This window comes from Dermacentor albipictus, chromosome 1, assembly GCF_038994185.2.
Source record: "Dermacentor albipictus isolate Rhodes 1998 colony chromosome 1, USDA_Dalb.pri_finalv2, whole genome shotgun sequence".
NCBI lineage: Eukaryota > Metazoa > Arthropoda > Arachnida > Ixodida > Ixodidae > Dermacentor > Dermacentor albipictus.
In genome coordinates this window covers 172,243,018-172,255,725 of record NC_091821.1, presented here as the reverse complement: position 1 = coordinate 172,255,725, position 12,708 = coordinate 172,243,018, and the positions used below count along the sequence as shown (strand labels likewise).

At 45.8% G+C, this 12,708-nt stretch overlaps 1 protein-coding gene and 1 pseudogene across 5 annotated transcripts in view; one reads left to right on the top strand and one right to left on the bottom strand.

Annotated features, from left to right (window-relative positions):
• Positions 1-12,708, bottom strand: part of AP-1gamma (adaptor protein complex 1, gamma subunit) — a 233,201-nt gene that overhangs the window by 39,774 nt on the left and 180,719 nt on the right. For all 5 annotated transcript variants that reach the window (XM_065436802.1, XM_065436803.1, XM_065436806.1 and 2 more), the window contains exon 15: positions 6,320-6,527. In XM_065436802.1, coding sequence (XP_065292874.1) covers positions 6,320-6,527 — 208 coding nt within the window. The remainder of the gene's footprint in view (positions 1-6,319; positions 6,528-12,708) is intronic.
• On the top strand, positions 450-2,444 carry LOC139054924 (uncharacterized; annotated as a pseudogene).

Here is a 12,708-nt window from a genome sequence, read left to right as displayed (position 1 = left end):
CCCCTACTTGGCGCGAACGCCATTTCTCCACCACTCCCCCCAGCGCCGCCATTTTGGAGTAGTTTGGTTCGTGCATTCTTGTGCTTTTTTTCCCCCCGCCACCCGCAACAGCAAGGGAGAGGCATAAATTAATCATGATTGGAGGGCTCGCGAGAGCTTTCAAGTTTCCCGCGGCTGAGACGCGAAGCTGAGATTGGGCAAAGCACGCGCTCCTCAAGGATGCAGGGGAGCCTGCGACTCCCATTGGCTGCTGTGTGCGATGACATAGTGGTCTCCTGCATAATGTGTCTGGCCATCATCTGCTTCGGCTCCTCCATCGCCGGCGCCCTTTGCAGGTTCCTGCTTGCCATCGTCTATCTTTGCAGCCGTTCGCATATTCTCCAAGTTTCTACCGGCTTTACGAGACCGTTGTTGCATTTAGCCTGCCGATTGTTGTGCAGTCAGCCACGATGTGCCCAAAGAAACTCAAGACACTACGCGCGCCCGGTGCAAGGAAGCGTTCTATGAAGCTCGCCCGCATGGCGAAGCTTGCTGCTCGCCCGCGCACTGATGATGATCGCACCGATGGTTCCTGTGGGGCAGCTTCTGCTTCATCTACGCAAGAGCATGGTTGCGTCAACACTTCTAGCAATGTGACTCCTGCTAAACCGGCACGAGAATTTGCCATGACGAGTGCGCATGGTGTCTCGTGCTCATCGACAGCGGCTTCCACATCCTCTTTTTCATCTGCCTCGGACAGTGCGTTCGCGTCATCCACTGTGCACTTGAAAACACGTTTCCCGACGTGTGAGGAGAAAGAGGCGGAAGATAAAAAAATGCGCTGCTGTGCAACGAGGACTTGGCGCTATGTCAGCGATGGAGCAAAAATTTCAAGCAATGGAGTGTGATCCTGAAGCTGCCACCGCTACCAGTGAAGGCGAAAAATTTCTCCTTGTTCAAGTGGATGCCCTAGACGACCTGCTATCCGGGACCCCGTGCCAGCGGTGCTTCGTGACTAGGATGAAGGTTCAAGGAAGCACCCAACTTGGCCTTGCAACAAAGCTTGAGCTACTATGTTTACATTGTGGAGTAGTTGCAAGCTCGTGGAGTTCTGCTCATCAGGATGAATCAACAGCCTTTGACGTGAATATAAGAGCCATTGTGGCAACAGAATAGATAGGGAAGGGACAAACAGCCCTCAATGACTTTCAGGCAGCGATGAACATGTCCCATCGTGGCCTGCATTACAAGACTTTTCAGAAGCACTTGGAAATTAAGGGAACTGCAGACACAGTGCATAGACAAGTTCTATGCAGAATCTGCTTTTGCTGTGAAAACCAGCTACAAGGAAATGGATCCATATTTCAGCAGGAATATCACAGTAAACTTTGATGGAACATGGCACAAGCGTTGCCACACGTCCCATATTGGAGTTGGTGCAATAATTGAATATCATACGGGCCTCATCTTGGACGCCATTGTTTTATCGAACCAGTGCCTTGGTTGCCAAGAAGGGCCAAAGCCTGGAGACCCAGGCTACGCAAGCTGGCTGGAAGATCAAGCGTGCCAGAAAAACACTGACTCTAAGTCAGGAAGGATGGAGGTTTAGGCAGCTGTCATCCTTTTCTCATGTTCGGCGCCAAAGCACAACCTCCGTTACACAACGCTCGTGTCTGACGGAGGTGGTGCCACCTTTTCAGCCCTTGTGCAAGAAAATGTTTATGGAATGGTCCCCATTTCGAAAGAGGAATGCCTGAACCGCGTCCAGAAGAGGATGAGGACACCCCTGCACAACCTTGTGCAGAAAAGTGACAAGGCATTAGGAAGGAAGAACAGGCTGATAAAGGCCCTCACCGACAAGTTGACTGACTATTATGGCTGGGCCCTACGGAACAATTCCAATGATGTGGCTGCAATGCAGCGTGCAGTGATGGCATCGTACCACCACATGACATCGACAGACGAGGATCCTCACCATGACTTGTGCCCTGAGGGTGCAGACTTGTGGGGTCGTCATAGCACCAGCAAGAGTGATGGTGTGCCACCTCCGAAGCATCAATACAATCTTCCAGGCTATGTTGCAGAAGCACTGCTACCTGTTTATAAGCGCCTTTCACAGGCTTCTCTTCTGCAACGCTGGCTGGGAGCAGAGGCAGAATGCATCAGAATCATTTCACTCCGTGTTGTGGTCCCTGATGCCCAAAGAGCAGCATGCATCGCTGATTGCTGTGGAGAGAGCACTGCATGAGGCAGTTTTAAGATGTAATGCTGGCTGCCACAGGGCCACCCAAGAGCCATGTTCATCAGTGGGGTTAACACCTGGCCACCTGGCCATTCAACGGGCAGTCAACAAAGATTCTCTGTGCTCGAAAAAGGCCAAGAAGCGATCGCAAGTGAAGGTGGAAAGGCAGAAAAAGAAGAGAGTGCCTAAGGACATCTCCAGTTACGCTGCAGGGTCATATTAGAACAATATATGTGCTCAAAACTTTCGAAGGTCATATCTCAAACCGACTTTTTGGGCTGGTGAGGCTGCTTGTTCCGGCCATATCTCTGTAACCGCTCATCAGATTTCCAGAAGTTTTTTTGTATTGTGTATCTGAATAAATTTCTGAGGGCAAGACAAGCCTATATTTTTATATATATTGCGTCTGTGATTTGTGATATTTAATCAAAATGTGATTGATAAAATCTTAATCCCCAACACTCAATTCTGTGGTCTGCTCAAATTTTTCAGCAAGGAAATTTTAAAAAAGGGCTCTGTCTTGCCCTGAGGTATCCATCTGGGAATCATCATAGTGAATTTCAAAGTTGCAGCACGTTTTGAAAATTCTCCAGGCCTGGAATGAGAAAACCATGTGCACCATTCTGACATATTGCTGTAACTTGAGAACCAGTGAACATTACTGCATGAAATTTTGTAGTTCTACTAATGCTTTTGCTATGAGTCTAACCTGAAAATTTCATTTAAGATATCTCAATAAACAAATAAGTTGGTGTCCCAGGGTAGCCTCCCCCCTTAAGAATACTAGAATGTGAACATAGTTTTATATTAACTGTGATAACAACTGTTCACTATGCAAAAACTATTCGAAAACTATTCAATATTTGATTCGATTCGCTTCTGGCACTATTCTATTCATATTCAACTTGGTCTCAAAAATAACTATTTGCACACACATAGTTCTGACGTCCCAAATCAACATAGGGTTATAAGATACTAAAGTGTAGAGCTCCAGACTGATTTTGATCGACTGGGATTCTTTATTATGCATATAAATCTAATTACACAAGCATATTTGTATTTTGCCCTTATCAAATGCGGCTACCGCGCCTGGAAATTGAACCAGCTACCTCGAGCCAAACAGCAGAATACTACCATACCTGCCAACTTTCCCAAACTACTCATAAAGCCCACGAATTTGGGCTCATTTTACGATTTTACGAAAGCTGTCAAACTCTACAAAAAATTCTGCTCATTAATTCTGTTCATGAAAATTTTCACTCTTCTGTCTCCAAAAATATTCTCACAAACGTTCAGATGGTCAAAGGGGATACTTGCTTTATGCAGGTTTAGCCAGACAAGTTTCTTTACCATGTAAAATTGGTAAAATCAATCTCGCTGCCAAAGTCCCTGTTATCTCAAAAACAAAGTGCTGCTTGTCAGTTTAATGCCGTTCAAAGTTTGTTGGAGATTGTGTGCTGCATCTAAAGGTAAATCACTGTAGTAAAATGCATGTGTATCCCATAAAAGGTGCACACCCAGGTCAAACTAAAATAAGAAAGTCCAAATTTCGGAAGCCCCGTCTAGCTGCATCAGCCTGTGCAGCATGCCGCAAGGAGAGTGCAAAACAGTCTCTCAATGCAGCAAGCAGCACCATCGATAGGTAGTATGGCACAGCTAGGCGTGGTGTCCTGGATTACGGGTGCACCTAGCTTCGCCAGCTAAACACCACAGCGAGAGAAATGTGCGATAATGAGCTGCTGCTTGTGCACACCTCCCGTGCACACTGTTGCTCAACGGCGCATTCGACGTGATAATTTTGAACTGCAACGCCAAATGAGTGCAAACCTGGCAGGAAACAATATATTTGGTGGGCAACAGTTGCGATATTTTTGGCTTCGGAGACTAATCTAGTTTGTTATATATCCATTGGCAGGACAACTTTACTTCGTTAAAACTAGGTTTTAAAGGGACACAAAAGGCAAATAATAAGTTGACGTGGGCTGTTTAAGTACCATTCCAGAAACCTCGCAACGCTTGTTTTATGCCAAGAAAGGACTTAGTTTACGAGAAAATTGCATCTGAAAGGTCCGAATACCTTTTAAGGAATTCAAATATCCCGCCACCCAACCGGGGGAGTGGTGACGTTCCATACGTCATCACCACCCTTTGCTGCCGTCGGTGAGTAAAACGGCACCCAACAGACGGCGGCACCGAGTCAAGACATGGCGGTGGATTCGCCGCTGCAGCTGCTTTTTGATTAAGTGGCATAGACCGTTCAGGCCTATGATAAAACATGGAAGTTGAATTCTCTGCTATACTTACAGTTTGTGCGAATTTTTTGAGCCAGAAAAACCAGCGCAGCACTACGCGATAACGAAACTGCTCAAACGCGAAAGCATGGGTGGAGCGGAGTCGAACGAAAACAAAACCTTTCGACCGTCCGCGTCGTTGTCAAGGACAATTTCAATGAGATCTTTTTTCTAAAAATGAAAGAGAACTGGATAAGTAGCATTTTATTTCGTCTTATAATACAATAGAAGGATGTTTTTTGCAACGAGTGGTTGAGTATAGTAACAGAATTTAACTGAGGAGTGTTTTTGTCATAGGGCCAGTGCTTGAATGTCCCGGGGGAGTCTCTAATGATGTCCTGCATTTACCTCAGTTTCTTGATTATTAAGGGCCTGTTCACGATAATATTGATGCCTTAGAGATTCTGAAGCACTAATCTAGCACTTAAGCTTGACTTAATATTTGCCTTTAGTGTCCCTTTAAATACATTGACTTCTATGGGGGATTTCAAGGAAAAATGCATTTACTTTGTTGTATCCATATCCTGTTTCATTATAACAAGATCCAAGTGAAACACCCAATTTTTGCCCCTCAAATTTTAAAAAACATGAAACTCGGAAATAAAGGGCCGAGGTTATGGGAGATGCCATAGTGGGTGACTCCAAATTAATTTGAACTATCCACCTCTAACATGCACCCAAAGCACTCTATAGAAGCATTTTTTACATTTCATCCCCATCAAAATGCCCCATCAGAATGCAGCTGCCGTGGCAGGAAATTGAATCCGTGACCTCATGCTCAGTGTCATTCTACTGCGTTGGGTAGGAAGCCTTAATCACTTAGCAGAAGTCGGTCCTAGACCAATAGCATTTGCTGCCTGCATTCTTCCCAGCCTCATTCAAACAATGAACAACTTTCCATCTGTTTCCCCCTCGCCCCCCACTGCTCACTTCTGTCTCCCAGTGTGAAATACTGCAGAAAAAAAAAAGGAACTTCAAAGCACCGGGTCACATTTTGCAAGAAGTGATAGGTCACAGTAGAAAAATATGCAGCAATCATAACTCAAGTTTTAAATGCAGATGTAGCAGGAATCAAAAGTAGCCCCAGCGGGCAGCTTGTTTGAAGCTAGTCCTACAATTATTTTCTTACCCCTGAAAAGCTTGGCGCTACACAAAGCTGCAGCAGAATGTTGCCCACATGCAGTCAAATTAGAAATTAAATAAGTGCAAGTAATCAAAACAAAAATAAAGAAAAATAAGCCAACTTTACTATAATGCAGGAAAGCCTACAAGTGACAGCATGAATCTGGGAACGTATTTTTGGATGATCACTTTCGGCAATACTACCACCTTCGCATGATGCAGTGCTCAACCAGCCAATCAGCTCATCTGGTTTTGCTCAACCAGACAATAAGCACGCATTGAAAGTGATATCGCCAAGCACAATTGGTCCGAGAATCCGTCTCCTGGTAACCTTTGAACTTAATCACATAGATTGCAAGTAAAAGAAGCCCATGATTGATTCACGTGGACACTTTCTACGTCAACAAGGTAAAGATAATATTCAGGCACTCTACAGGAGACCTTCAGCAGACAAGAGCTTGGCCTCTAGTGTAGTACAGGAAATGCTAAAACAAGACTGACCTACACAATTAAATTTATCTTTGGGTACTTCAGCAGCTCAGGAAATGTAACGGACTACGCAAGGTCAATACAACTGCTCAAATTGTCTCGGCCTATTTATTGTCCATGCTGCCCTGTTGTAAAGGAATGCCATTAAAACGTGCTTTCCACAATCATTTCTTTCTTGTATATTGTTTGGACTCACATGCAGACGTTGGTGCTGAAAGGTCAAGGCCACCCAGAAGGTCAAGCAGGTCACTACTACCACTGCTTCCGGTAGGTGGAGGATTGCTAGCCTCAAAGGCTGTCGTCCCTACGTCCAGTACATCCCCTTCACTCCTTGATGCTGTTGGGGGTAGGCTTGCAGCATCCACAGGTGATGCCATACCACCCAGGAGATCCAGCAATGCACTCTGATAAACAGAAGCCATATCAAGCACCATCGCTTCTTAGGATTTATCAGACAGTAACAGCAAGTGAACAGCAACTCCAACAACAATGTATTCTGGCAATAAGCTATGCAACCATAAACACAGACTCAATGTGTGCAACAGCCCTGTATATTGTGATTAATGGTGATGAAAGGACTCACAAAATACGTAACTAAAAAAGAACAGCAGGGGACACACCTAGAACTGAAGCAGTAGCTAGGGGTGCTAATTAAATGGTGTCAGCAAGCATAACTTCAGTGTGTAGCTCTGTACTATCAAATGCATGATGTGCTTTCACATATGCATGCTGAGAGTGCTAATGGACATTCAATTGGGGCACTTTGTCTGGAATAAAGTAGGGATCATTGTGATGGCCTTCACAGGTCTTCCCTTCATCTGGTGTGTGCAGAAAGGTCATGCACTGCTGCTTAAGAACAACATATTTTAACAACTTTTAAAACAAAAAACTCCATTCGGGACCATTTTACAAGTGTAAATTTATGCACTATACATAGCGACGGCACCTTAAAGCACAATATGAACCAAAAATATCAGTTGAAAACGTTTTTAACGCATGAAGCCACATATATCATGAAATCGGGTGACGACACGAAGCCTCCTGTTGACGAATAAGTTGTAGTCAAGTGACATTATCTGTGCCAATAGTGTCAAGTTTACGTTCTTTGCAGCCACTGCCCAGAAGTTGTTCCTTCTAACTTCATTCATCATTTTTGCACACATCCTATCAGATCCTTAATGCCACTGCTTGAGTTTATCAAAAGGAAAGTAAAATGACCTTTACAACAGTGCAGCCATTTACTTTTCCTCACATTGTGAGTGCACTTCCAAATTAGTGGTCCTGGGTACATCTATTCCATCCATGGCACCAACAGCCAATTTAAAATACAAATTCCTGCTTTATAACTGTACAAGAGAGGCTGAAATTTTGCTGGCTCATTCCTGTTGAGGGACTAGTGTACGGTATTTACTCACACAAAACCCATACTTTCTTTTGTCAGATTCTTTAGAATGCGGGTCTTACATGAGGTGGAGTTACGGCTTCTTACTAAAGCCTTACCTACTCTCAACTGCTATGCAGAATAATGTAACCGCTAGGGACAGAATATGATCACTTTTATTCAGACTTCTTGTCGTTTGACGAGCTTGCCCCATCTTCACTCTTCCAAAATTGGTGGTCATCCGTGCCGCCAATTAATGCTTGCAAGGCCTGTCAGCTTGAAGCGCTTGGTACTATCGAATGAAACCGCACACCATGCATTCAGAATCCACGCACACATTTACCGCAGTGCGATGTAAACACTAAACCTGCTAAACAACACCTCAGCACAGCTGATATCGTTGAAGCGCGCTTAATCTATACCGCGGGATTATGATCCAGCAGGACACACTGACGATATCATTTGTCGGTAAGTTCCAGGACAGTACTAGTGCCATCCAGTAACACAGGGGTTCTCAAACTGGGTTCCCCAGAACCCAGGAGATTTCCGAATAGCCCCTTAGGGTTCTGCAAACACCATCGTAGGGTTCCGCAAGCAGCAGAACAAGAATGCAAACCCACATTGCTTTTTCCCACGCACTTCAGCAATTTACCGGTTTAGAAAAACATTTCGCATAGCATTTTGGATTTAACGAAGCCATTGCATGTTGGATCTGCGCTTTGGTAGTCTGTGAGCAGCAAGGGTCCCCATGTGGCAGTGGTGCACAACACTCATCACTGTGCAATTCGCAGGCCCAAGGAGGCTGCACTGAGCACTTTTAATTCGTGCTCATGAGCACAGTTTGCAACATGCGAGCGGGAGTCAACCTAAAGTTTTGCAAGCTGAGAACAACTTCCAAATTTTGCGGCATCTGCTTGGTTGACTCTTCTTGTCAACGACTGACGATATCTATTTTTTAAAGGACAACTCCGGCGTTTTTTTTTTAACCTTATTGGGATATTGTCATTTTCAAATGGTATTGACGGTCCTGTCACCTGTGTGGTAGTTTGCTTAGAACTTCATCAATAATTTTAAATAACCAATAAACGAGATACCAAAACCAAAACCGAACCGGGTAGCTGCTTCATGTGCAGTCACGATGAGTGAATGACGGCAGGTCCTACACTACCATAACGTAAACACGCAGTAAACGTGGCGCTAACACCAAAGAAGCGAAGCTGATGATCTCTCCTGATGACAGCGGGAGCTTTTACAGAGTTTCCAAATTAAACAGCGGTGATTTAAGCAACGATTTCAGCGACAGGGTGGCAAACACAGGGTGGCCAGTAGAAAATCGCGAGTCCAGAACGCAACCAATTTTTAAAATTCATATTCAGGAAAACTAAATAACTTGCAGCGATATAGTTTGACACAAATAATCAGAATGCAAAAGAGAACATATAGGTATTCAAAATTTTATTAACATCAGTGGACATCGAGAAATCGCCGGAGTTGCCCTTTAAACAGCATACAGTAAATCTTGGTTAACTCAAGCCTCGTTAATTCAGAAAATCGGATAATTCAGCCTCATCATTTGATCCCAGCAGGCATATGCATTGTTAAGTGAAATCGAACTCTCATTAATTTGGACGTATTGGCCACACACAGGTTAATTTAGACAACTCTCGGAGCTCAGCGTGAGCACGGACCACGGAAAATGTGTGAGGCAAGAAAATCTAAAGCAGAGCGAGCGTCCATCCGAAACAAAACAGTCTGTATCGTCACAGTTATCAGTGGAAATCACAAATAAACGACAGGAATGCCGGAATGCTTCATGCCTATTTGTGCCTTTATAGCCTTTACTTCTGCATTTTTGCAATGGACAACCAGTTGGCTCGCTGGCGAAAAAAATTGATGGGATGTGCGCATTGTACTGAAAAACCAGTCTCGGATGAAGACGCACACTGGGTCCATGCTGCGAAGCATCATTAGTCAGTCACAAGATGACGTGAACTGCAACTTCTTCACTACTTTTGAGCAAAATAGAAAGAGGATTTCCTGGTTCATTCAGTAAATAAAGGCATGTGGACGTAGTGAGAATTTGTTTGTGTTTTCTTGATGGCCTCAATAACTCAATATTTGCTTACCATACTTATTCGAATCTAGGTCGACCTCGATTCTAAGCCGACCCACTAAAGTCCGAAGCCAACAAAAAAATATGTATGTTATCTTGAATGTAGGCCGAACAAAAAAAGCGAGAACAGCGTTCACAAAATGCAAACAGCATTTATTGAATCTGAACATGCAGAGCTCATTCAACATCGTCGTCGCTGCTAGACTAGTCGCTGAGTTCCTTGTCACTGTCACCTTCAAACAGTGCACTATCTTTGGTACCGTCAAGCGCATTAGATATGCTGCACTCTTTAAAGGCGTGCACGATCAAAGTACTTGGGATGTCGTCCCACGCTGCAGCTACCCAGCCCGCCAGCCGCGATAGCGGTGCACGTTTGATGCGGCCCGTTGTCGTTAGCATGTGGTCTTCCTCAGTCAACCAGTGCGTGTAATATTTCCGCGGACGATTCTTGAAATGTTTGTTGATGCAGACATCAAGTCGCTGCAACTGGCCCATCATGCCACCCGGTATGACAGCAAGGTCCGTGTTCGCAGAAGAGAAAGTTCTAGGACACTGGTCCAGACGGGTTTCGGCACTCAAGGCCTTAAGGGCATTGCTCAAGTTCTTAAGGACATGTGAATTGTGCGAACGCCTTTGACTATTGTTGCGCGTAACATCGCGTTACTGTGTGCATTTCTTTTCTCCCTTTTTTCCCTTTTTTTCTTCTCTCTTCCTTCTCCTTTTATTCCCTTTACCCCTTTCCCCAGCACAGGGTAGCCAGCCGGTATTTACACTGGCTAACCTCCCTGTCTTTCCTTCCCTTTTGTCTCTCTCTCTCTCTCTCTCCGTGTTCGCTTGTGCGAGCGCAGCCTTCACACTGTCGATTAAGTGCCCACGGTAAGAGTCGACGACAAGGAGCGAGTTCTTTGTCAAAAGGGCTCCTGAACGCCATCGCAACACAATCTTAACCCACTCTTCCACCATTGCACCCGTCATCCACCCGTTCTCATTTGCCCGCACAATGACATTTCTTGGGAAAGTTTCTCGAGGAGGCAGTGTCTTCCTTTTAAATATCATATAAGGAGGGCGTTTATATCCATCAGCTGTGCAGCACAGCATCACAGTTGTGCGCTGCTTCTCGTAGCCCGCAGAGCACACCTTCACCTCTTTGGCACCCTTTTCATTCATGGTGTACGCCACTGGCATATGTTGCATATGGGTCGCAAGCCCCAAGGGTAGCGTTGGCCTGGCGGCCTGGGGCACAACTGGAAGCACCCGAAGGTCCTGGCAGAGCATGAGTCGACTGCTAACAGAACAACTTGTTTATTCTAGCATCGCAAAAGAGCGGCCGGTCAGGTCGACCGAAGTGGAGAGATGGGAGAGCATGCTACTCAACGAAAGAATACGGAGCCTCTCTTTTGGCGTCCGGGGGCAGCTGGTTTTATACTCTTGGAGTTGAGGGCAAGAAGGAACGGCTCTGGATGGGGAGCACGTGACGGCGCCGCTCAGGCACGTTGAGACGAGTAGGTGACGCATCCGCCGGGCCGGCGCCGGACAGCCCTCCTCGCTTCACACTTGGGGAGCTCCTCTCCCCGGCTGCCGCGCTTTGACAAGCGTGGGCACCAACATGCACACACACGCACACGCACACCCGAATAGACGTGGCATTGAAACATGCCTGGACGCGCTTGGCGGGGAGGCGTTGCGGTAGCGCTGAACGGGCCAAAATGTCCGCCGCTTTGAATGAAGCCCCGGCGTCCGTTGCATCCGCGCCGGCTATACCGCGCGTCATAGGCGAAACGTAACACATATCAAAATACACAGCCGTCTGGTCGGCATTGCAGATTTGTCCAAGGTTGTAGCCTGCCACTTCTCTCTTTTGCAGCACGTAGCACTGAAAAGCTATCACCTTTTCTTCGAAATCACTTGGCAGCTTCTGGGTAATTGAAGTGCGACGTCAGAGGCTGAAGCCGAAGCGCTTCATGAATTTTTGAAGCCAGCCCCGGCTGGCTTTGAAATCTTTTGGCGTTAGGCCTCGCTCCCTCAAAAGTTCCCTAGCTTTCGCTTGGAGCACTTCTGTTGTCACTGGAAGGGCAGCTGCTCTCTGCGTCCAAACAAAGTCAGCCAAAACTGTCTCCACTTCGTGGTGACGGCCTTTCTTTGGTCCGCTAAATGCCATCCTCGCTGCGGCGCACGCAAAAAGCTGCTGTCATTGTCCCCTCCAACGACGGACGCTTTTCTCGTCGACGCCGAAGTACCGCCCAGCTTGAAGGTTCGACGAGGCCTCTGCGGCTATCACAACTTTTCGTTGAAGATCAATTTCTTCGGTCCCATCAGGGTTGAATCAATGGAAGTTCACTGTATTACGACGAACAAGTTCTCTGGATCCAGTGAAAGTGGCATCTCTTGCTTGGTGCCATCGCAATAACACCATGCCACACACCGATACAGCCGACACGACACAGCTCAAAATGGCAACCTCGCTTCTGTACGGTTGGCTACTGGCACGGCTAGTAGCGGCTGCGATACTGACTTTTCTAGATGGCGCTAGCTATGCACCATATTTAGCAGTTTCAATGAAAAACTGGCGTGTTTTTTAAAACCTTCGAATCTAAGCCGACCCTAGAGTTTGAAATATGATTATTTGAAAAAAACTATTCGCCTAGATTCGAATAAATACGGTAATTCGGTAATTCAGACATTTCTTTTTTTCGTTACCGTGAAATCAGAATGAACAAGTTTTCATACTGTATTTTGATGGACATGCTGGGCGCACATTCATGCATGTTTTGTAGATTCAGGCGCGTCAATGTCGGAATGGTGCAGTTTCGTTACAGGCTGGCGTGCTACCACATTGTGTCGGTTATGTAATAAAAATGCACAATAAGTGTTTCGATGTGCATGATAGGCACCACTGCATGCCGGGCAAAGTCGGCATTTATGCTAAGCGTTGCAATAGGCATTCAGCTGCACAAGTGACTTGTGACATATGTCGGCAACAACAACAAAAAACACACATTTTTATGCTTCCGACACTTCGTTTATGTGAAGACGCCATTTATGGCACTTGATGTCGGCATGTGCTGCAATACGGTGCGCCGAGCAGTGCAGA